Source organism: Rattus rattus, chromosome 2, assembly GCF_011064425.1.
Source record: "Rattus rattus isolate New Zealand chromosome 2, Rrattus_CSIRO_v1, whole genome shotgun sequence".
NCBI classification, from domain to species: domain Eukaryota; kingdom Metazoa; phylum Chordata; class Mammalia; order Rodentia; family Muridae; genus Rattus; species Rattus rattus.
Genome location: NC_046155.1, coordinates 8,553,530 through 8,573,762, shown reverse-complemented (window position 1 = coordinate 8,573,762; position 20,233 = coordinate 8,553,530). Strand labels below are relative to the sequence as shown.

The window sequence follows — 20,233 nt, the reverse complement described above, 5'->3', positions numbered from 1 at the left end:
AGCAAGGGACTGACCCAGGGCACTTTAAAGGAACCTCTCTTCTGTTCACCTGCTAAGGCAAACAAGGATGTCTGTCCTCAGAAGCTTCGAGTCTGATCCCTATAAAGACAGCACCTGCCCATGGACTCCACCCACAGGAGCTGCCGGTTGATGGAGGGTGCTTTGCTGGCAATGCTGATTACTAATTCAACTTTGTGGAGGGTTCAGGGTCCTTGCCAGCCAGCACTAAGTGAAAGACAGGCATGGACTTGTTCCTGCCCTCTGAGGGTGATAACCGTCGACTTTATGGCCCTGTTCTCCCAGTGGGATAGCACAATTACTGTACCCAAGGTCTTGGTTACAGCCTTCAGCCGGACATGCAGCAGGGGCCCTGGGAAGAAGTCCCAAACTAATAATTAACAAGACTGCGTGTATAATGGCTCCTCTTGTATTTTTTATTCATTGGTGGTGCTTGGGACAGGATCTAGGGTATGGGGCATATAGAGCATGCAGTCTACCAAGGAGCTACATTTGATTCGATTACAGTAAATAGCATAGCAGGAGTTTCACCCAGTCTTAAAGAAAAATAAAATCATATCACTAACAGGAAGATAGGTATAACTGGAAATTATTATCTGAAGTACCCCAGATTTAGAAAGCAAATACTGCATGTTTTCTCTTCTGTGGATCCTGATTCGTGTGTGTGTGTGCGTGTGTGTGTGTGTGTGTGTGTGTGTGATGAGGGAATCTAGATTAGAGGTCAAGATGCTGGAAAGGGAACCATGAGATGGAGAAAAGCAATCCTAAGGAGGAGAAGAGTGTGTGGAGAGATAAAAATAAAATAACAGAACATGAGACACAAAGGCAGAGTCAGTGGGAGGAGGAGGGGCAGCAGACGGGGAAGTCGGGGAGACTATCAACAAAAACAAAGGAGTCCTGCAATGAAACCCATGACCTCTTACATGTTTTTAAAAAGATTTGCTTATTTTCAGTTTATGAGTTTGGGTGTAGGGTATGTGTGTGTACCCATGCCTGGAGGACATGGGAGGACATCAGGTCCCCTGGAGCTGGAGTTATAAGATATATGTACATATTTTTTTCTTAAAAAAAAAAACTGACAAAAAGAAAAGTTTCTGAGCCAGCAAGATGGCTCAGTGAGTTAAGGCCGCTGTGGCCTGATTCCCTGAATCGAATCCTCAGAACTCTCTCTGCATATCCTCACAGAGAGAACTGACTCCTCCAAGTTATCCTCTGACCTCTACATACACCGTGGGATGTGTGCCCACACCATAACACTCGAGTGGACACACGAACATCCACACAAATAAATATAAATAGAATAAAAACACACTTTTTCCATCTTGCCCACATCTAAGTGCACAGCTCAGTGTCTGGAAAGTGCAATCACAGTGCCGTGAGGCCATTGCCACCTTAGAACTCACTATCTTCAAAAGCTGAACTCTGTCCTCATTAAACACTTAATCCACCCCCACCACACCCCCAGCCTCCCAGCTCCTGCACTCAGTCTCACTTTCTGTTTCTATAGCTCTGAAGATTCCAGGAAACTTCTAGAATAACTCTACAGTACTTGCCCTGTGTTTGGTTTATGTCCTTGGTGTACTATCCTCAAGGCCCATCAGGGTTGAAACATGGATTCCTTCTTTCTGATGCTGTCCTTTACTTTATTTGTTTTACTAATTTACTTATTTAGCCATTCTAGGGTTCACGGGATCAAATCCAGGCATGAGCTAGGATTTACCACAGAGCTATAGCTCAGACCAAGGTTGTCTAAAGACGTGAGTTCCTCCCGTTGAGGCTACTTGGCACCCCTTGTAGGGTGGGAGAGGACAGAGGAGACCGTCTGAGGAGACATGAAAGTGAGCTCTGAGGACAAGGTTTCTCTTGGGGAACATTCTCTGGCATCTTGAAAGATGCTTGGATGCAGGTACCATGGTGCCCCGAGGCTGAAGGCTGGACCAAGGGTTCTAGAGGAGGCCGTACCCTTTTCCATGAGACTATTCAGAATATGTGGGTCTCCCTGGAGCATCCTCCAGGCTCTTGGCTGCCTCTCGAGCAGCGCACCACACCTGAGCTGGGGAGTGCATCTCCAGTGCCACTCAGGCTAGAACCCATGTTGACTCCTCAAGAGTGGAACCATGGGGTCATCGAGTATGCACAAGAGTGAGAAGCCAGAAGGAGTCAGAATTGTGAGGTTGTGAGAGACAGGTTTGTGAGGGAGCTAGACTCATGACATTTAGGCTGGCACATGTCTTGTAGGCCAGGAGTAATTCTGGTCTGATGCAAGCAGAAGCAACCTGTGTGATTCTTGGTTGTGACCTACAGGGAAGGGATACCATGCCCCTCTCCTCTCTTCTTCCCCACTGGCTTGAGGTTTGGTCCCCAGAGGAGGGAGCTGCCCCAGATGCCACACTAGACCCTGACCTTATGCTGCTCAGGCCCAATTGTTTGGCTTAATGTCAGGTGACAGAGCTGTCACCCAAACTGAGCGGACAGTCCAGCTACAGATCTGTAGGTCTGCTGCATGGAGACAGAGTCTTCCCGGGCCTTGTGATCACTGGATTTCAGCTGTGGAAACCCTTGTGTAACTGCAGACCAGAAACAGCCTTTTGAAAACATCTTGAAAACTTTCCTCAGCTGCTGCCGAGGTGGCACCAGAGCCAGAGGTCCTCACCCAGACCTCCTTTTCCAAGCATGCCGGCATCTACTCCACCTTCGTCTTGTAGTGCAACAATCAGCCACAGGAGGGTGGGATCATTGCCCTCTTAAAAGCATACTTTAAATTTTAAAGTAATTTAAAATTACTTAAATAAGTAATTTTTTTTAGATTTACTTATTTTAAAGTAAAGTGAAGACAACACTGTAGCTGTCTTCAGACACACCAGAAGAGGGCATCAGATCCCATTACAGATGGTTGTGAGCCACCATGTGGTTGCTGAGAATTGAACTCAGGACCTCTGGAAGAGCAGTCAGTGCTCTTAATCACTGAGCCATCTCTCCAGCCCAAGTAAGTTTTTTAAAAAACAAAAGGGGTAAAGATACAGTCAGCACAAGGCCCTGGGTTCCATCATCAGAACTCAAAGGGGAAGGACCCACAATGAAACCGGAAAAGCTGGGGTCAATGTTGAGCCACTGTGGCCCGGCTTTATTTGCAAAGGCCCTGGCCAGTGCCAACGTTGGGAGCCTCACGGGCACCATGAGAGCAGGTGGACCAGCTCTAGCGCTGGAGCCTCACCAGAAGACAGCCCTGCCCTCTCCACCAAGGCTGCCTCAGCTGAGGGGAAGAACGCAGAAGCCAAGGAAAGGGGAATCTGAGGAGTCTGGGTGACCACATGGGCCTTAGGCCTTTTGACTAAATCTCCTTTGTTAACACAATATAAAGCTGGTTCTGGTTTTAAAAACCTTTTGAAATACCGTCACTTGCAAACTACAAACATACCACTTTCTGAGAACAGCTCAGCGTGGGTTTGTTTGCTGAGCTGAGCATCTCACTTATGGAACATGGCTGGCTTCGAACTCTCAAACCAGTCTGACTTTGAACCCATAGAGCGCCTCTTATCTCTACCTCCTAAGTGCTAGGATTAAAAGTATGCATCGCCACACCCAACAACAGGTTGACATTTTAAGAAATGTTTTAGAAAATTGTTTTCTAAGATGGCTATGCCATTGTTCACAACAACCAGTAATGTGTGAGAACATGGATTTATCATAGGCCACCACCATGTGTTACTATTACAATCTACAAGTCTGTCTTTTCTTCTTCCTCTTCCTCTTCCTCTTCCTCTTCCTCTTCCTCTTCCTCTTCTTCTTCTTCTTCTTCCTCCTCCTCCTCCTCCTCCTCTTCCTCCTTCTCCTCCTCCTCCTCCTCTTCTTCCTCTTCCTCTTCCTCTCCTTTTTTAAGACAGGGTTTTACTGTGTGGTATGAAGATAAGAGACAAGCCTTGTCTTAGTCTCAGTTTTACAGGGGAATATTCCAGTTTGTCAACACTAAGCATGATGTTGACCATAGGTGTCTCTCGGATCGTCTTCACCAAGTTGGGGAAGTTCCATTTCAGTTTTACTCTACTAAAAAAAAAAGTTGTTTTTAAGTTAAGAATGGTTCTTAAGTTTTCACTTGTTTGGGGCAGAGTTTTACTAAGTAGCCAAGGCTGGCCTCAAACTTTCCGTTTTCATCCTTCTGCATCCTGAAAACTGAGATTACACAACAGCTTCAGATTCTTCCCTGCCTCTATTGGTACCGCCATGTGATGCAATGGACTTAACAGATATCTGAATGTTAAACCAGACTTTGTTGACAGAGAAAAGCCCACTTGATTGTACTATATACTTTATTTACACAGGTGGGTCGGATTTATTATACTTAACCGTAGGCCGGCCGTTGGACCTGCATCTGTGTTCCCATGAGACAGTGGTCTGCAGTTTCCTTGTCTTGAGATCTGTGTTAGGTTCTCATATTAAGGCATTAGTGGCTTCATTCGGTGCTTTAGGAAGTGTTTTCTCCCTAATATTTAAAGAATTCTTTTTCTTTTTTGGGGGGGGGGTGGAACTGGGGACCGAACCCAGGGCCTTGCGCTTGCTAGGCAAATGCTCTACCACTGAGCTAAATCCCAACCCCAAGAATTCTTTTCTTGTTGGTTGTGGTGGTGGCCTAGGGTTTTTTGTTGTTTTGTTTGGTTTTGTTTGTTTTTTTGTTTTGTTTTGTTTTTTTGATTGATTGTTTTTTGTTTTTTGGGGTTTTTTTTGTGGGTTTGGTTTTGGTTTTGGTTTTGGTTGGGTTTTTTGTTTTTGGTTTTTTGTTTTGTTTTGGTTTGGTTTGGTTTGGTTTTTAAGACAGGATTTCTCTGTGTAACAGCTCTAGCTTGGAACTTGCCCTGTAGACCAAGCTGGCCTCAAAGTCACAGGGATCCACCTGCCTCTGCCTTCTGAGTGCTGGGACTAAAGGCACATGCCTCCACACACACAGAATTTAGAACATTCTTATTCACTTCTTCAACTGTTTCACAGGATTCATCAGAAACAATAGCAGCCTATGCTTATGTTTGGAAAGTTACAAGATATTGACCAATTTTGTTTATCAATGGATAAAGCTATATTAGTAATCTGTCCACTGCTGTGATAAAACACCATGACCAAGGCAAGGATCCACGATGTTGGGGACAGCAGGTAGCAGACATGGCAGCTGAGGCTGGAAACGAAGAGCTCACATTTTAAACTGCAAGCACCAACCAGAGAGAGCCAACTTGAAATAGTTCTTAAACCATCCCCAGTGACATGCTTCTTCCCCCAAGCATCCTGCCTATACAGGGCTGCCAAAGGGGGGCTAAGCAGTCAAAACTAAAAACTATGGAGGACACCTTATTCAAACCACCACTTGTATGAGTTTAGAAGATTTTATTCTTCAAAAGAACTCGGGGCTGGAGAGATGGCTCAGCGGTTAAGAGCACTGACTGCTCTTCCAGAGGTCCTGAGTTCAATTCCCAGCAACCACATGGTGGCTCACAACCATCTGTAAGGGATCTGATGCCCTCTTGGGTGTGTCTGAAGACAGTGACAGTGTACTCATATAAAGTAAAATTTTAAAAAAGGCCTTATTTAGGGGTTGGGGATTTTGCTCAGTGGTAGAGCGCTTGCCTAGCAAGCACAAGGCCCTGGGTTTGGTCCTCAGCTCCGAAGAAAGAAAAAAACAAAACAAAACTGGTGCATAGCCAGGCTTGGTGGTACCTGTCTTTAGTTCCAGCACTTGGGAGGCAGAGGCAGGTGGATCTCTTGTGTTCAACACCAGTCTGATCTACATAGCAAGTTCCAGGTCAACCAGGGCTCATAGTGGACCCTGTCTCAAAACAAGAAGAAGGAGAAGACTGGCACATTTTGATAAATTTATAGACAGAGGTTGCCCACAGTGCTCCTTGAATAGTCTTTAGTTCATGGAATCAATTGTGATCAACTCTCTCCGGCTCGAATTCTGGTAACTTCTATCTGATCCCCTCTTTCTACCTTTGTTTGGATAGGATTTTATGATATTCTTCCCGAAGAACCAGCTTGATTTTTATTAATTTCTTATTGTCAGTTTCATTGATTTCTGCTCTGATATTTATTATTGTCTTTGGTCCCTAATTACTTTGAACTTAATTTGCCTTTGCTTTCCTAGTTTCTTTTTTAAATCACTATTATTTTATGTGTGTGGTCATATGTGTATGCCTGTGCCTGGTGTCCATGGAGATCAGGAGAACCGGCTGGTCCCCTGGAACTGGACTCCCACAGCCGTTATCAGCAATCCTGAGCGTGCATGGGACACAAAGTTCATAGGGCTCCTCTAAAGCAGGAGGGGTCTAGCCACAGTCTCGGGGTCCCGGGTCCCAGACATCCTGTGGCAGATGCCCAAGAGCCAAAGCAGGGCTGGTGTTCAGTCTCAGGCCCAGCCGTCTCCGTCTCTCCGACAACGGAAAGAACATTTGAAAGACAGCGCTAAGGGCTGGTGAAGTAGAATGAGAACTGAGTGAGGTTTAGAAACCCAGCGTTCTTGGTAGACCAGAAAACACAGCTTCTAAGGAACAGTGTGGGAGAGCCACCCAGAGACTGTCACTGTTATACTTCATATCTGGTGGCTACCATGCCTTTAAAAATGGGTTCTGGGGATTCAAACTCTGTTCCTCAAGCTTATGCCAGGCTTACAGTGAAGCTGCTTAACAGGCTGAGCCGTCTTCCCAGATCTTATACTTCAGACCATGTCATAGGAATACAGAAGCGTTTCTTTTCTTATTTTATATGTATGTGTTTCTTGTCACATGTACGTCTGTGCACCATGTGCATTCCTGGCATCTGCAGAGCCCAAAAGAAGGTGTCCAATCTACTGGAACTGGACTTACAGATAGTTATACACTGCCATGTGGGTGCTAGGAATTGAACCTGGGTCCCCTGGAAGAAAAGTCAATCTTTTAACAGCTGAGCCATTTCTCCAACCCCCTGTGAGTGAGTGTTTTACTTCCCAGAACAAGAAATAAAGGCATAGAGGTTAAACAAACTGTACAAGGTCACACATCTGTTGAGTGATATATTCGAGACCAGCTTGGCTTTGTATTTCTTCCTTTTTATTTAGACATGTGTGTTAGACACACACACACACACACACACACACACACACGAGTCCCTGGAGAGACAGTTGAATAACCTGAAGCTGAAGTCATAGGTGGTTGATAGCTACCTAATGTGGGTTCTCGAAACCAGAGTGTAGCTCTGCACGTGAGACAGATAATCTTAAGTGTTATCTATCTCTCCAGCCTCCCTCCATCACCCCGAAACATTTGTTGTTGGAGGGGAGGGTGCAATGCATTCCATGGTTAGGGTGTGGAGGTCAGAGGACAACTTTGTGGAGCTGGTTCTCTTTCCACCTTCATGTGGGTTCCAGAGATGGAACTCTGGTTGTCAGGCAAGCACCTTTAACCTACAAGCCGTCTCACAGGTCCTGGCTCTGCCTTTTCTACAATGATGACAAGGGGACAAAGCAAACTTGTTCTCGAGAATTTATAAAAAATAAATAAATAAATGTATGCGCTGCAGAGCAACACAGCCATGCCTGTGTGAACTGTGTCTCCACGGACTTTATTTAGTCTACTACAGCAGTCACTTAAGTACAAGGTTAACTTAGCCATGAGGGATATATATGCCTGCCTATATGCACGTCCCTGTCACCACAGTGGAACTCCATTTTCCTGCAGTCACTTGCAGGTCCTAGGGTCAGAAACATCCAGTCTCTGCCCTTTAGCTGGACATGGGAGGATTAACAGGTTACAGAGCTGAGGGCCTGATTCCCCTTCTCTATCCACCCTTATCCTGCCCACACACACACCTGCTCCCTTGAATTTCACACCCTGTCGGCAAATTTTAAGGCACCATAAGACCATTTCTGAAGACCCGGTTTTAAGTCAGCCACTCAGTCTGAATCATCTCACAGCTGCATGGGACGCCACACCCAGTGGGAGGAGTATTGATAGAATAAAATAGAAGAAAACCAAAGGTCACTAGTCCAGCACATATATGATGTTACAAACCGTGCTTGAGTGTGGGAGCCTCTTGACTGTCAGCAAGACGCCGCTGAGCTAGAATGAACAAGACTGAGAAACACCCCCACTCCCAGGATGAGACAATTTAGCCCAGGAAGGCCCACCTCTGTTCCCAGCCTCTGCATCTGAGAGCTAGATCCTGAGACTCCATGGATGCCGCTGGAGCCTCCTGCTCCAGGTGAGTGTGGTTTCCAGGGAGAGCTTTCAAGTTAAGTGGCCTCACCCCTGCAGCCTGTTTTGTGCTAGGATTTCAAGCCCATCTTTTATGCCCACCCTGCAAACGAAGGCATTTATGAGTCTGCTCCTCACAAGGTAGTCAGACTTAGCTCCTGCTGCAGGTGGTCCAGAAAGGACTCATTCAAGGGTGCTATGTATGAGCTTGGAGCAGAGAATTCAGGAACCTCACTAGGGCCTGGCCAGTGCTAGAGCCCTATCAGAGGATGTGACACGGGAGAGCACAGACAGGTAGGGACCTTAACTGGCTTTATCTGGTGTGGCCAGAAAGGAAAGATGCAGAAAAACCATTAGCCATGGAGTGTTCCCCTTCACCACAGTTAGTAATTTGAGGTGAAGCCTTGGAACACCCGGGTGGGTCTCTACAATATATTATTGTCCTGGGGCTCCGTGTGGAGAATGTGCGATGTGTGACCCGGGAGGTTCAGGGACAGGTCCCATTCAGGTCGCCTGAGTGATAACCCTGTCCATCCCCAGCTCGGAGGCCGTGGCAAGGGAACTGCTTCTGGCCGCACTGCAGGATCTGAGCCAGGAGCAGCTGAAGCGCTTTCGCCACAAGCTCCGGGATGCGCCCCTGGATGGCCGCAGCATCCCGTGGGGGCGACTGGAGCACTCAGACGCTGTGGACCTCACTGACAAGCTGATCGAGTTCTATGCGCCAGAGCCAGCCGTAGATGTGACCCGAAAGATCCTGAAGAAGGCGGATATTCGAGATGTGTCGTTGCGACTCAAGGAGCAGCAGCTGCAGAGTAAGCTGGGTAGAGGAGGATGGGGTCGAATCGGTGACTTGATCCTTCCTGCTCTCCTTGTGAAGATCAACTTTGTCCACATTACCACCTCCTGAGACTGTACCGCTCCCTCCCCTTCCCGGGTTTCATGCACAGGGGGATAGTTCCAGAAGCTCCCAGGCAAATTCCTTGCCACATCCCTCATGCTTAGAGGTCCTCATATCAGGTTTGCCTTCCAGGGCTCGGCTCCAGCTCGGCGCTTCTCACCGTGTCGGGTAAGTTCGTTGGGGCACACAAGGTCCTTACTGGGCTCCTCGTGGAGCCCAAGTTTCCTGGCGCAGCTTGGGAATCCTTGGGTGTGAGATGGCTGGAGGAGGAAGCTATGGCACAATAGAGGAAAGGAAGCCCAGATTTAGACCGGCAGGGCGTTGGTTCCAGAGTGGCGACAAGCCCATCCCTACCTTCCCCGGCCTTACACCTTACAGAGTACAAGAAGAAGTACCGCGAGCACGTGCTACGACAGCATGCTAAGGTGAAGGAGAGGAATGCCCGCTCCGTGAAGATCAACAAGCGCTTCACCAAGCTGCTCATTGCTCCGGGGAGCGGCGCCGGGGAGGACGAGCTGCTGGGAACGTCGGGGGAGCCAGAGCCCGAGCGCGCAAGGCGCTCGGACACACACACTTTCAATCGGCTCTTCCGAGGAAATGATGACGAGGGCCCGCGGCCGCTGACCGTGGTGCTGCAGGGCCCGGCAGGCATCGGCAAAACCATGGCCGCCAAGAAAATCCTCTACGACTGGGCAGGAGGCAAGCTATACCACAGCCAAGTGGACTTTGCCTTCTTCATGCCGTGCGGCGAGCTGCTGGAGCGGCCAGGTACGCGCAGCTTGGCGGACCTGATACTGGAACAGTGCCCGGACCGCACCGCGCCGGTGCGGCGGATACTAGCGCAACCGCATCGTCTACTGTTCATCCTGGACGGTGCAGACGAGTTGCCTACTTTAGCAGCCCCAGAAGCCACTCCCTGCAGAGACCCTTTCGAGGCTACGAGTGGCTTGAGAGTGCTGAGCGGGCTGCTGAGCCAGGAGCTGTTACCATCGGCTCGCTTGCTGGTGACTTCACGCAACGCCCCCCTCGGGAGGCTGCAGGGCAGACTTTGCTCGCCACAGTGCGCAGAAGTGCGCGGCTTCTCAGACAAAGACAAGAAAAAGTATTTCTTCAAGTTCTTCCGGGACGAGAGGAAGGCAGAGCGCGCTTACCGCTTCGTGAAAGAGAACGAGACGCTGTACGCACTGTGCTTTGTGCCGTTTGTGTGCTGGATCGTGTGCACGGTGCTGCTGCAGCAAATGGAGCTGGGCCGGGATCTGTCTCGTACCTCCAAGACCACTACATCTGTGTACCTGCTCTTCATCACCAGCATGCTGAAGTCTGCAGGCACCAATGGACCCCGGGTTCAGGGAGAGCTGCGAATGCTGTGCCGCCTGGCCCGGGAGGGCATCTTGAAGCATCAAGCACAGTTCTCAGAAAAGGACCTGGAGAGATTGAAGCTTCAGGGTTCCCAGGTTCAGACAATGTTTCTCAGCAAGAAGGAGCTGCCAGGAGTGCTAGAAACTGTGGTCACCTACCAGTTCATTGACCAGAGCTTCCAGGAGTTCTTGGCTGCGTTGTCATACCTACTAGACGCTGAGGGAGCTCCAGGGAACCCCGCAGGAAGTGTGCAGATGCTCCTGAACTCTGACGCGGGGCTGCGTGGTCATCTGGCACTCACCACTAGATTCCTCTTTGGACTGCTAAGTACAGAGAGGATTCGTGACATTGGAAACCATTTTGGCTGCGTGGTGCCAGGGCGTGTGAAACAGGACACCTTGCGCTGGGTACAAGGACAAAGCCAACCCAAGGTGGCGACAGTAGGAGCAGAAAAGAAGGATGAGCTGAAGGACAACGAGGAAGCAGAGGAGGAGGAGGAGGAAGAAGAGGAGGAGGAACTCAACTTTGGACTGGAGCTGTTGTACTGCCTGTATGAGACACAAGAGGATGATTTTGTTCGCCAGGCTCTCAGCAGCCTTCCAGAGATGGTACTGGAGCGAGTTAGGTTGACCCGCATGGACCTTGAGGTTCTAAGCTACTGCGTGCAGTGCTGCCCAGACGGCCAGGCTCTGAGACTGGTGAGCTGTGGACTGGTGGCGGCAAAGGAGAAGAAGAAGAAGAAGAAGAGCTTCATGAACCGGCTGAAGGGGTGAGTCTAGAGGGTGAGGTTGTCCTCGCCGGTGCTACCTGTGCCCACACGCCCATGCCCACTGGGTTGGGAAGCATTTTACATCTGGTAACCCAGATGGCAGAGCGGACCTCAGGACTGCTTTACCCATCCCTTGCAAGGCAGCTGTCTCTATTCCTCATCAAATGACCTCACCACGCGTACTCTCAGTCATGCAGATCAAGGCAACCCTCCAAGTTCAGCCAGCGTAGGTCCACGAAGCAACCTAGCCCCTCTCTGATGTGCTTTCTCATACATTCTGGAATATGCCATGTCCTCTGTGTGCTGAGCCTTGTACCTGCCACTCCCGCCATCCCAACACTCTTTGCTGTCTGTCTTCAATGCCTACTCTGGCCCCACCACTTGAGTCCAACTACTGGCCCCAAGGCACCCCCATTGACCACATTATTCTCATATCTTCTTCCTTGCCCATCGTCCACCTGATCCTAGGTTCACCAACATGGGCATTTGTTTTTCAGTTCAGCTCTACACAATGCTTGTCCCAAGACTCGCCCACTGTTGAGAGTATACACCAGGATAATGGCAGGACCTGGTCCTTGGGATCTGCAGCCCACACTTGGGTTTTGCTCAAATTGGTTGGGGGAGAGGATGCAAGGGATGTGAGATAAATGATGTTCTGGAACCTCAGGAAGATTGAGGCCTTTCCAGAAAGGCCTGGAAGGAGTGCTACGGACATCAACCTTGTTCTCTCTCTCCCTCCAGTTCGCAAAGCACCGTGAAACAACCCCCAGCCTCCTTGCTGCGTCCACTTTGTGAGGCAATGATTACCCAGCAATGTGGTCTGAGTATTCTGACGTGAGTCACCATGCTCTGGAGGGGATTTACACCTGGGTGGTCTGGACAGGGACAGAATTTGCCTTCTAGGGAAGGGTAAGGACATAGGCCTACCTGGCTTCCACCACTATTAGGGGCTGTCAGGCGAGGGCTGGTGTAAGACCTTGTGGGAATCAGAGAGCTGCAGTGCCTTTGGAGACGGGCAGAGAAAGCAACAGTGTTTTCCTTTTGAAGACAGCTCCTAAGTGCTGAAGGACACTGCAGGGCCACCCCTCTGCAGGAAAGTGTTGAGGGAGCTCAGAAGCTGGTGCACCCTGCCTCTCTGTGCCTTTCAGCAAGTCAGTCTGCCCGTGCACTGGTGTCCTCCCTGTTACATACCCAGCTGGTCCTAGCTCACAGGATTAGTGTAAGATTTACTGAGGCTCCACAAAGAGAGTTCTTAAAATATGCTAGGTTTTCTATTACTGTGAGCCATCCCCAGTGAGCGGCGAGTAAGGACAATTACAGGAACCAATAGAGGCAGGCCATGGCGAAGCAGACAGTCAGGCATGCATTGATAGAGGATGAAGAGGAAAACTGGCTCTGTGGGGATCAGGGTCCAGCAACGTGAAAATAAAACAAACGGAGCCGAAAAGGCAGTCGCATTGGGCTCAGGAATTCTACCAGAAAACCAAGTACACAGAGGTGCTCACTTCATAATTTGTAATGGGAAAGAATAAATAAATCAGAAATAGCAGAGCTGTTCAGCCACTGGGAATGACTGCTCAGCCACTGGGGATGACAGCTCAGCCACTGGGGAAGACAGCTCAGCCACTGGGGATGACTGCTCAGCCACTGGGGATGACTGACTGCTCAGCCACTGGGGATGACTGACTGCTCAGCCACTGGGGATGACTGCTCAGCCACTGGGGATGACTGACTGCTCAGCCACTGGGGATGACTGCTCAGCCACTGGGGATGACAGTTCAGCCACTGGGGATGACTGCTCAGCCATTGGGGATGACTGCTCAGCCATTGGGGATGACTGACTGCTCAGCCACTGGGGATGACTGCTCAGCCACTGGGGATGACTGCTCAGCCACTGGGGATGACTGACTGCTCAGCCACTGGGGATGACTGACTGCTCAGCCACTGGGGATGACTGACTGCTCAGCCACTGGGGATGACTGCTCAGCCACTGGGGATGACTGCTCAGCCACTGGGGATGACTGCTCAGCCACTGGGGATGACTGCTCAGCCACTGGGGATGACAGTTCAGCCACTGGGGATGACTGCTCAGCCACTGGGGATGACAGCTCAGCCATTGGGGATGACTGCTCAGCCACTGGGGATGACTGCTCAGCCACTGGGGATGACTGCTCAGCCTGGGGATGACTGCTCAGCCACTGGGGATGACTGTTCAGCCACTGGGGATGACTGCTCAGCCACTGGGGATGACAGCTCAGCCATTGGGGATGACTGCTCAGCCACTGGGATGACTGCTCAGCCACTAGAGATGACTGCTCAGCCACTGGGGATGACTGACTGCTCAGCCATTGGGGATGACTGCTCAGCCACTGGGAATGACTGCTCAGCCATTGGGGATGACTGACAGCCACTGGGGATGACTGCTCAGCCACTGGGGATGACTGCTCAGCCACTGGGGATGACTGCTCAGCCACTGGGGATGACTGCTCAGCCATTGGGGATGACTGCTCAGCCATTGGGGATGACTGTTCAGCCACTGGGGATGACTGCTCAGCCACTAGAGATGACTGCTCAGCCATTGGGGATGACTGCTCAGCCATTGGGGATGACTGCTCAGCCACTGGGGATGACTGACAGCCATTGGGGATGACTGACAGCCCATCCGAACCAAATTATGAAGAACTGTAGATTTCTTGACGAACATCAGTCTGCCAGTGAATAGCTAGTTTGTTCAGCTGGAGGTAGAGAAGTGGCCAGTCTTACAGACCAATCTCCATGCTTCTTGACCACAGCTTGTCACACTGCAAACTCCCTGATGCAGTTTGTCGAGACCTTTCTGAGGCCCTGAAGGTAGCTCCTTCCCTAAGGGAGCTGGGCCTCCTCCAGAACCGACTCACTGAGGCAGGCCTGCGTTTACTAAGCCAAGGCCTGGCTTGGCCCAAATGCAAGGTGCAGACACTCAGGTAAGGCCTGATTTTGGAAGGATGGGGGTAGGGAACCATCCCAACAGCAACCCCTGAGTTTGGCTTTCCCCACAGGATACAGATGCCTGGCCTCCAAGAGGTGATCCACTACCTGGTCATTGTGCTCCAGCAGAGCCCAGTCCTGACCACTCTGGACCTCAGTGGCTGTCAGCTGCCTGGCACTGTGGTGGAACCTCTGTGTTCAGCCCTGAAGCACCCTAAATGTGGCCTAAAGACCCTCAGGTAAAGGCAGGGGGAGGCATGGTCCTGAGGACAGAGCCTATGAACCCTGGGTGGGAGTAGGTGCTTTGGTGTCCTCTCTGAGACCTCACATGATTGAGCTCACACAGCTCTGGGTGACCAGCCCATAAAGACCTACCTTCTGCAGGCCCTATCCAAAGCTCCGGCTCTCAAACAAAGGGCCCTAAGCTGTGGACACAGTCTGAGCATAGCTCTCTTCTGTATCCCCTCATAGGGCCTCAGCTTTTAATAGATTCCAACCGACTGCCTCCTTGTACTTGTTATATCCTAAGCAAGCAGTGCCAACCACCCCGCTCTCACCAGTCGGCCTTTGCCCCTGACTGACCCTTGTTCCCCCTGTCTTACACATGTGGCTGCAGTCTGACTTCTGTGGAGCTGACTGAGAATCCGCTGAGAGAGCTTCAAGCTGTGAAGACATTAAAGCCAGATCTGGCCATCATACATTCAAAATTGGGCACACATCCTCAGCCTCTGAAGGGATGAAACAGTGTCTTCTGAGCCCCGGAGTCCAGAACAGGATATTGCTGAAGCCACCGTTCTTCTGAATATGTCTCCCCATTCAAAAGCAAGTAGATGCCAGCTTCTCCCTCCAGGCAAGTCTTTCAAGCCAAGAAGCCACAGAAGGGCAAGCAAAAGACCCAGGTAGATATAGGCACTTAAGAGCCCCTGGATATAGACCTGGCACATGCCCTGCCCCAGACACTCGGAGGTTAGTCTTCCCTCAGCCCCATAACCGCCAATACCTCCCTTTCTGGGCCCACCAATCTGTCCCTTGAAGATAATCCCAACAGTAACAGAAGTATTTGTTGTGGTTTGCCCTGGAGTTATCTGTATTTTGATGCTACTTCCACTGCCCCAAGGACGGCTGCCTAGTCTGTACTCAGGACTCAGGTGACTTCACCAGAACCTTCTCCCTATTTAATTTGTAAAATACCGGTGAGGGCAGGTACAGGATAGAAAGGAGGCCTGTCATTGGATGAGAAGAAAAGATGGGTGGGAGAAACGTTTGAAGGAAGAGGAGGAGACTGGAATGGAAAGGAGAAAGAGACAGGAGGGACAGAGAAAGTAGCCATGGCGGGACAATATGGAAGCTGATGTTAAGATTCCAATAAGATTCCACGCTGTACCTTTACAGGTTGTTATGAATGTTCTTAAGGGATGGATGTGTACAGGGCTTTGTATGTTTAGGTGGGCAAATATATCTTATCAATTGGATCAAAGGTTATTGTGTTGTGTGCTCTTTTATGTAGCGATTTAAATGTAAGAAAGTGTGCAGCGGGCTAGAGACGCTGGGCTACCACAGAATTGGGATGTGCGTTTCTGGCATGGAAACCTGCCTTAGGAACTAGATGGGTAGAGAGATTGCTGCCAGACTCAGAGACAGGACTTCAGCAGTGTGATATGGGATGGAGCAGAGTGGGTGAGAGGCTTTGCTGACTGAGAATTTTACAGTTTTACAACCACAAGTATTCAGTAACTGAGCATGTTGTTTAATGATGTCACTCGTCTGTGATCCGGCACCCAGCTGTCTTATGGGTAGATGTGGTCCCCCACCCCTGCACCCCAGAGTTCTACCCTCTATATGCAGAAGATAGGTAGATCACCATTCCAGTGTGGAATTTTGGGTATTGGCTTTTGGAAGAATGCCATCCCTGAAACCTTAGGGCTCTAGCCCAGAGGAACCCACTTGCTGCCTGAGAGATACAGGAAAGGAGCCAGAAGAATAATAGCTTCCATGATGGTGGGAGCTGGCACAACACAGTGGATCTCTCCCAACATAATAAATTTTCTCTTGGATTCCCTTTTGTTGGTCTCTGCAATGCTTGTCAAGGTGTCAAAGTAGGTGTTAACATGGTCTTTCCTATACACAAATACAGGCCAAGGTCTAATCCACAGTCCACCACTGAAGAAATGGGTTTGGCATCTGACCTGACTGCAGAAAGTCTGTAAGAAAGGCTTAGCCTTCAGAGCTAGGGCAAGCCATGGATACCTCAAAACTGAATCTTCTCTGCCCAGCACTGCTGGGCTCAGAGCACTCTGCAGTGAGCCCCTTTACTTTTCAGGGGACATTTCCTCCACAATCCCTTCATAAATTCATCCCTTCATCTCCAAAATGAAAAACACAAAACCCTGCTGCTTTAGTTAGTTTCCCGTTACTGTGATAAGATACCGTGACCAGAAGCAACGCACAGAATACAGAGTCTACTTTAGCTTACAGTTCAGAGGGCTAAGGGGCCAGCACAGCTGAGAAGTATGGCAACAAGACAATTGGAGCAGAAGATGAGAGTTCGCATCTTGAATCTCAGGCACAGAGCCAAGAGTGAACTGGAAATGGACAAGTCTATAAATGCTCTAAGCCCACCTCCAGTGACATATTTTCTCTAAGCAGGCCATACCCCTTAAAATTCCCCCAAACAGTGCGATCAACTGAAAATCAAGTGTGAAAATATTTTGGGAGTTGGAATGAGAAGCCCTCAGAGGCTTATATTCGAATGTCTAGTTCCCATGGTGGAACTGTTTGAGAAGGATCAGAAAGTGTGGTGTTGGAGGAGACACGTCATTGGAACTGAGGCAGGGGTTGAGGTGTCAGAAGCCCATGCCAGGCCCACCCTTGCTCTCTGTCTACCTCCAACTTGCAGATCAGAAGCAAGGTCCCAGCTACTGCTGCAGCACCGTGCCTGCTGCTTTCCTACTCACCATGATGATCACGGGCTAATCCTCAGAAACCCCAAGCAAAGCCCGATCACAGCTCTTCTTCTGTAACCTGTCTTGATCATGGTGCTTCTTTCACTGCAGTAGACCAGCAACTAAGACAAATACCCAAGCCCACATGGGACATTTATAATTGAAATCACTGCATGGTTCCAGAAGGAGACGAATCCCTGACAGGAGAGCATGGCAACAGTTGGCAGGCATGGCCGCAGGAACGGGAAGCTGGGAGCCCACATCTTCCAAGGCAAGCATGAAGCAGAGAGAAGAAACTGGAAATAGAGAAAGAACTCAAGCTCCCGAAGCCGCCTTCTGTGCTGTTTCAAGGAGGCACCCCCTAAACCCCCTCAGACAGCACTCACGGCCAGCTGGGACCAAGTGATCAAATGCCTAAGCCTGTGGGGGACATTCTCCATTCAAGCCACGCGGCACCACTCCCTGACCCTCTTAAGCTCCAGGTCACATGATAATTCGAAATACATTTAGTCCAACTTCAAGAGACTCCATAGTCCTTCATTGTCTTACCACTGTCTAAAAGTCCAAATTCTGTCAAGGCAACTTTTTAGTCCCCTGCAAAATCAAAAGGCAAATTACAAACTTCTGACATACAATGGCACAGAATACACCTTACTACTGCAAAAGGGAAGAATTTGGCATAGTGACAGAATATTAGGCCAAAGCAAAACCATCGCTCAGCAGAGAAAACATTCAATCTTGTAACCCAATATGAAATGTCTGGGACTAAAGTTTTAAAGAGCGTAGATTGTTTTGCCCCTCCAGTTTTTGTTGCCTGAAACATGTGTCTCCTGTTGGGCTGGTTAGACTTCCTGTATGCAGCTCTCCTTGGCAAATGTCTCACAACTCTGGATCTCCAACATCGTTAGGTCTCCCCTGAAACCCAGGCTTCACTTTCATAGCTTCACACAATGGTCTCTCACTGTCCCTTTGTAGAGAATGCCTTGCCACATGTTGCCCGGCCACAGCGTCTCTCTGAAACTACCAAGTAAGAATTCATGATCCCGGGGTTGGGGATTTAGCTCAGTGGTAGAGCACTTGCCTAGGAAGTGCAAGGCCCTGGGTTCGGTCCCCAAAAAAAAAAAAAAAAAAAAAAAAAAAAAAAAAAAAAAAAAAAAAAAAAAAAAAGAATTCATGATCCCGGGGACTAGAGAGATGGCTCAGCAGTCAGGTCTGCTGTTCCAGAGGACCCAGATTCAATCCTCAGCACCTATAAGATATTTCACAACTGTCTGTAGCTCTTTCCATGGGATCCAGGATTCCCTCTGGATTCTGTAGGCACCAGGCACACGTGTGGTGCACAGACATATGTGCAGGCAAAACATCCATTCATACTAAATAAAAATTTAAAAAAAGAATTCACGACTTTACACTTATGTCCTTCATACTCTAAGAGTAGTGAGTTCCACAGGGACAACTGCCAGGACCGGCATGGATCACATTAGCAGACGCTTTTTGTTTGTTTGTTTTAAATTGCTTTTTAGGAACAGACAACTGATTAGTTGGAAGTTTAGCTGGGTAAGGTCTTGTCCTAAGGGCACCCCTCTCTTTGTTCCAGGGCAGAGTGGTCCACTCCTTAACTGTCTCCGTAGCACACACCTTTAATCTCAGCACTCAGGAGACAGAAGGAAGCAAATATGAGTTGGATATTAGCCTGATCCAAACAGTGAGTTCCAGAATAGCCAGGGCTACACAGAGAAACCCTATCTTAAAAAACCAAAACCAGCCAAACAAACAAAAACCAACTGAAAGATAAAAGTTTTAAAGTTGCCCCCCTAGACACAAAGATTAGAGCAAAAAACAAAAAAAAAAAAAAAAAAAAACAGGTTAGGCCCCAGAATTGTATGTTCCAAAAAGCCTCTCCTAGGGCTATAGAATGGATAATTACATTGGCCAGCTCAACAGCTTTCTCCCAGAAACTAGCTGACCATAAATCTTAGAGAACAATCTTGAGAAGCAGGAAACAACTTCTCCTAGGAACTAGCGGACCATGAAGTTAAACAATCTGAGAAGTAGGAGACAGCTTCTCCTAGGAAACAATCTTGGGGGACAGAGAGTTCTTCCTTGTGATTTTTCACTGTTATTCTACACACTTTCCAATGACACCATCCCTGCCCCTTCGGGTTGTGGTTTCTCCCTTTAAATACCTCTTCTCCCAGCCTCTCGGGGTCGAACTCCACTGCCCCTGTGTGGGATACGAGTCTCGACCCCAGTGCACTGGTTGCTATCGATAAACCTCATGTGATTACAACAAGGACGGTCTTGTGTGAGTTCTTGGGGGGTTGCGTCATCCCGAGACTTGAGTGAGGGTCTCCCCACTCCGGGGGTCTTTCACCAACTACAGTCTCTCTTCTAGCACAAACCTGGGCTACATTAGATTTCTCAGTGTCCCTGTCTAAACTCTGCATTTTGTAATTATTTTTGCCCTACTTGCTCTTTATCACTGTAGATATCTGCATAAGTGTCATCAGTAACAACCATGCACAGTTCAATATTATCTTGTCTCATCATTTTCTCCACTAGAAAAATGAGCCCATTACTTTAAAATTTAACCTCAGACAAGTTCTTAGGACAAGGGCAGAAGGCAGTTAGATTCTTTGCCAAAATATTACAAAAGTTCTTCTGCCCAGTTGGCAACATTGTTCCCCTCTGAAATCTCTTGAGCTGGGCCTCTACAATCTAAACTGTTCTCAGTACTGCTGTCTTACAGGATCTGACTAGAACAGCTCTTTTTTTTTTTTTTTAAGATTTATTTATTATATATAAGCACACTGTAGCTGTCTTCAGACACACCAGAAGAGGGCACAAGATCTCATTACAGATGGTTGTGAGCCACCATGTGGTTGCTGGAAGTTGAACTCAGGACCTCTGGAAGAGCAGTCAGTGCTCTTAACCACTGAGCCATCTCTCCAGCCCTAGAACAGCTCTTTAAGTGCCACTTAGAGCATTCAACCACTTTTCTAGGCCAAAGTTCCAAAGTCTTCCACATTCCAGAACCCATCATGGTCAGGTTCTTTGAAGAAAAAACCCA

At 48.9% G+C, this 20,233-nt stretch overlaps 1 protein-coding gene across 1 annotated transcript; it reads left to right on the top strand.

The window, feature by feature from the left end:
* The first annotated feature begins 8,010 nt into the window (after window positions 1–8,010).
* Nlrp6 (NLR family pyrin domain containing 6) lies at window positions 8,011–15,357 on the top strand. The gene is given in 9 exon segments (XM_032891511.1): window positions 8,011–8,235; window positions 8,769–9,040; window positions 9,259–9,294; window positions 9,505–11,254; window positions 11,996–12,088; window positions 14,047–14,217; window positions 14,293–14,460; window positions 14,838–14,929; window positions 14,932–15,357. Coding segments are annotated over 9 exon segments (2,703 nt in total). The 5' UTR covers window positions 8,011–8,206; the 3' UTR covers window positions 15,024–15,357.
* The last annotated feature ends 4,876 nt before the right edge of the window (window positions 15,358–20,233 follow it).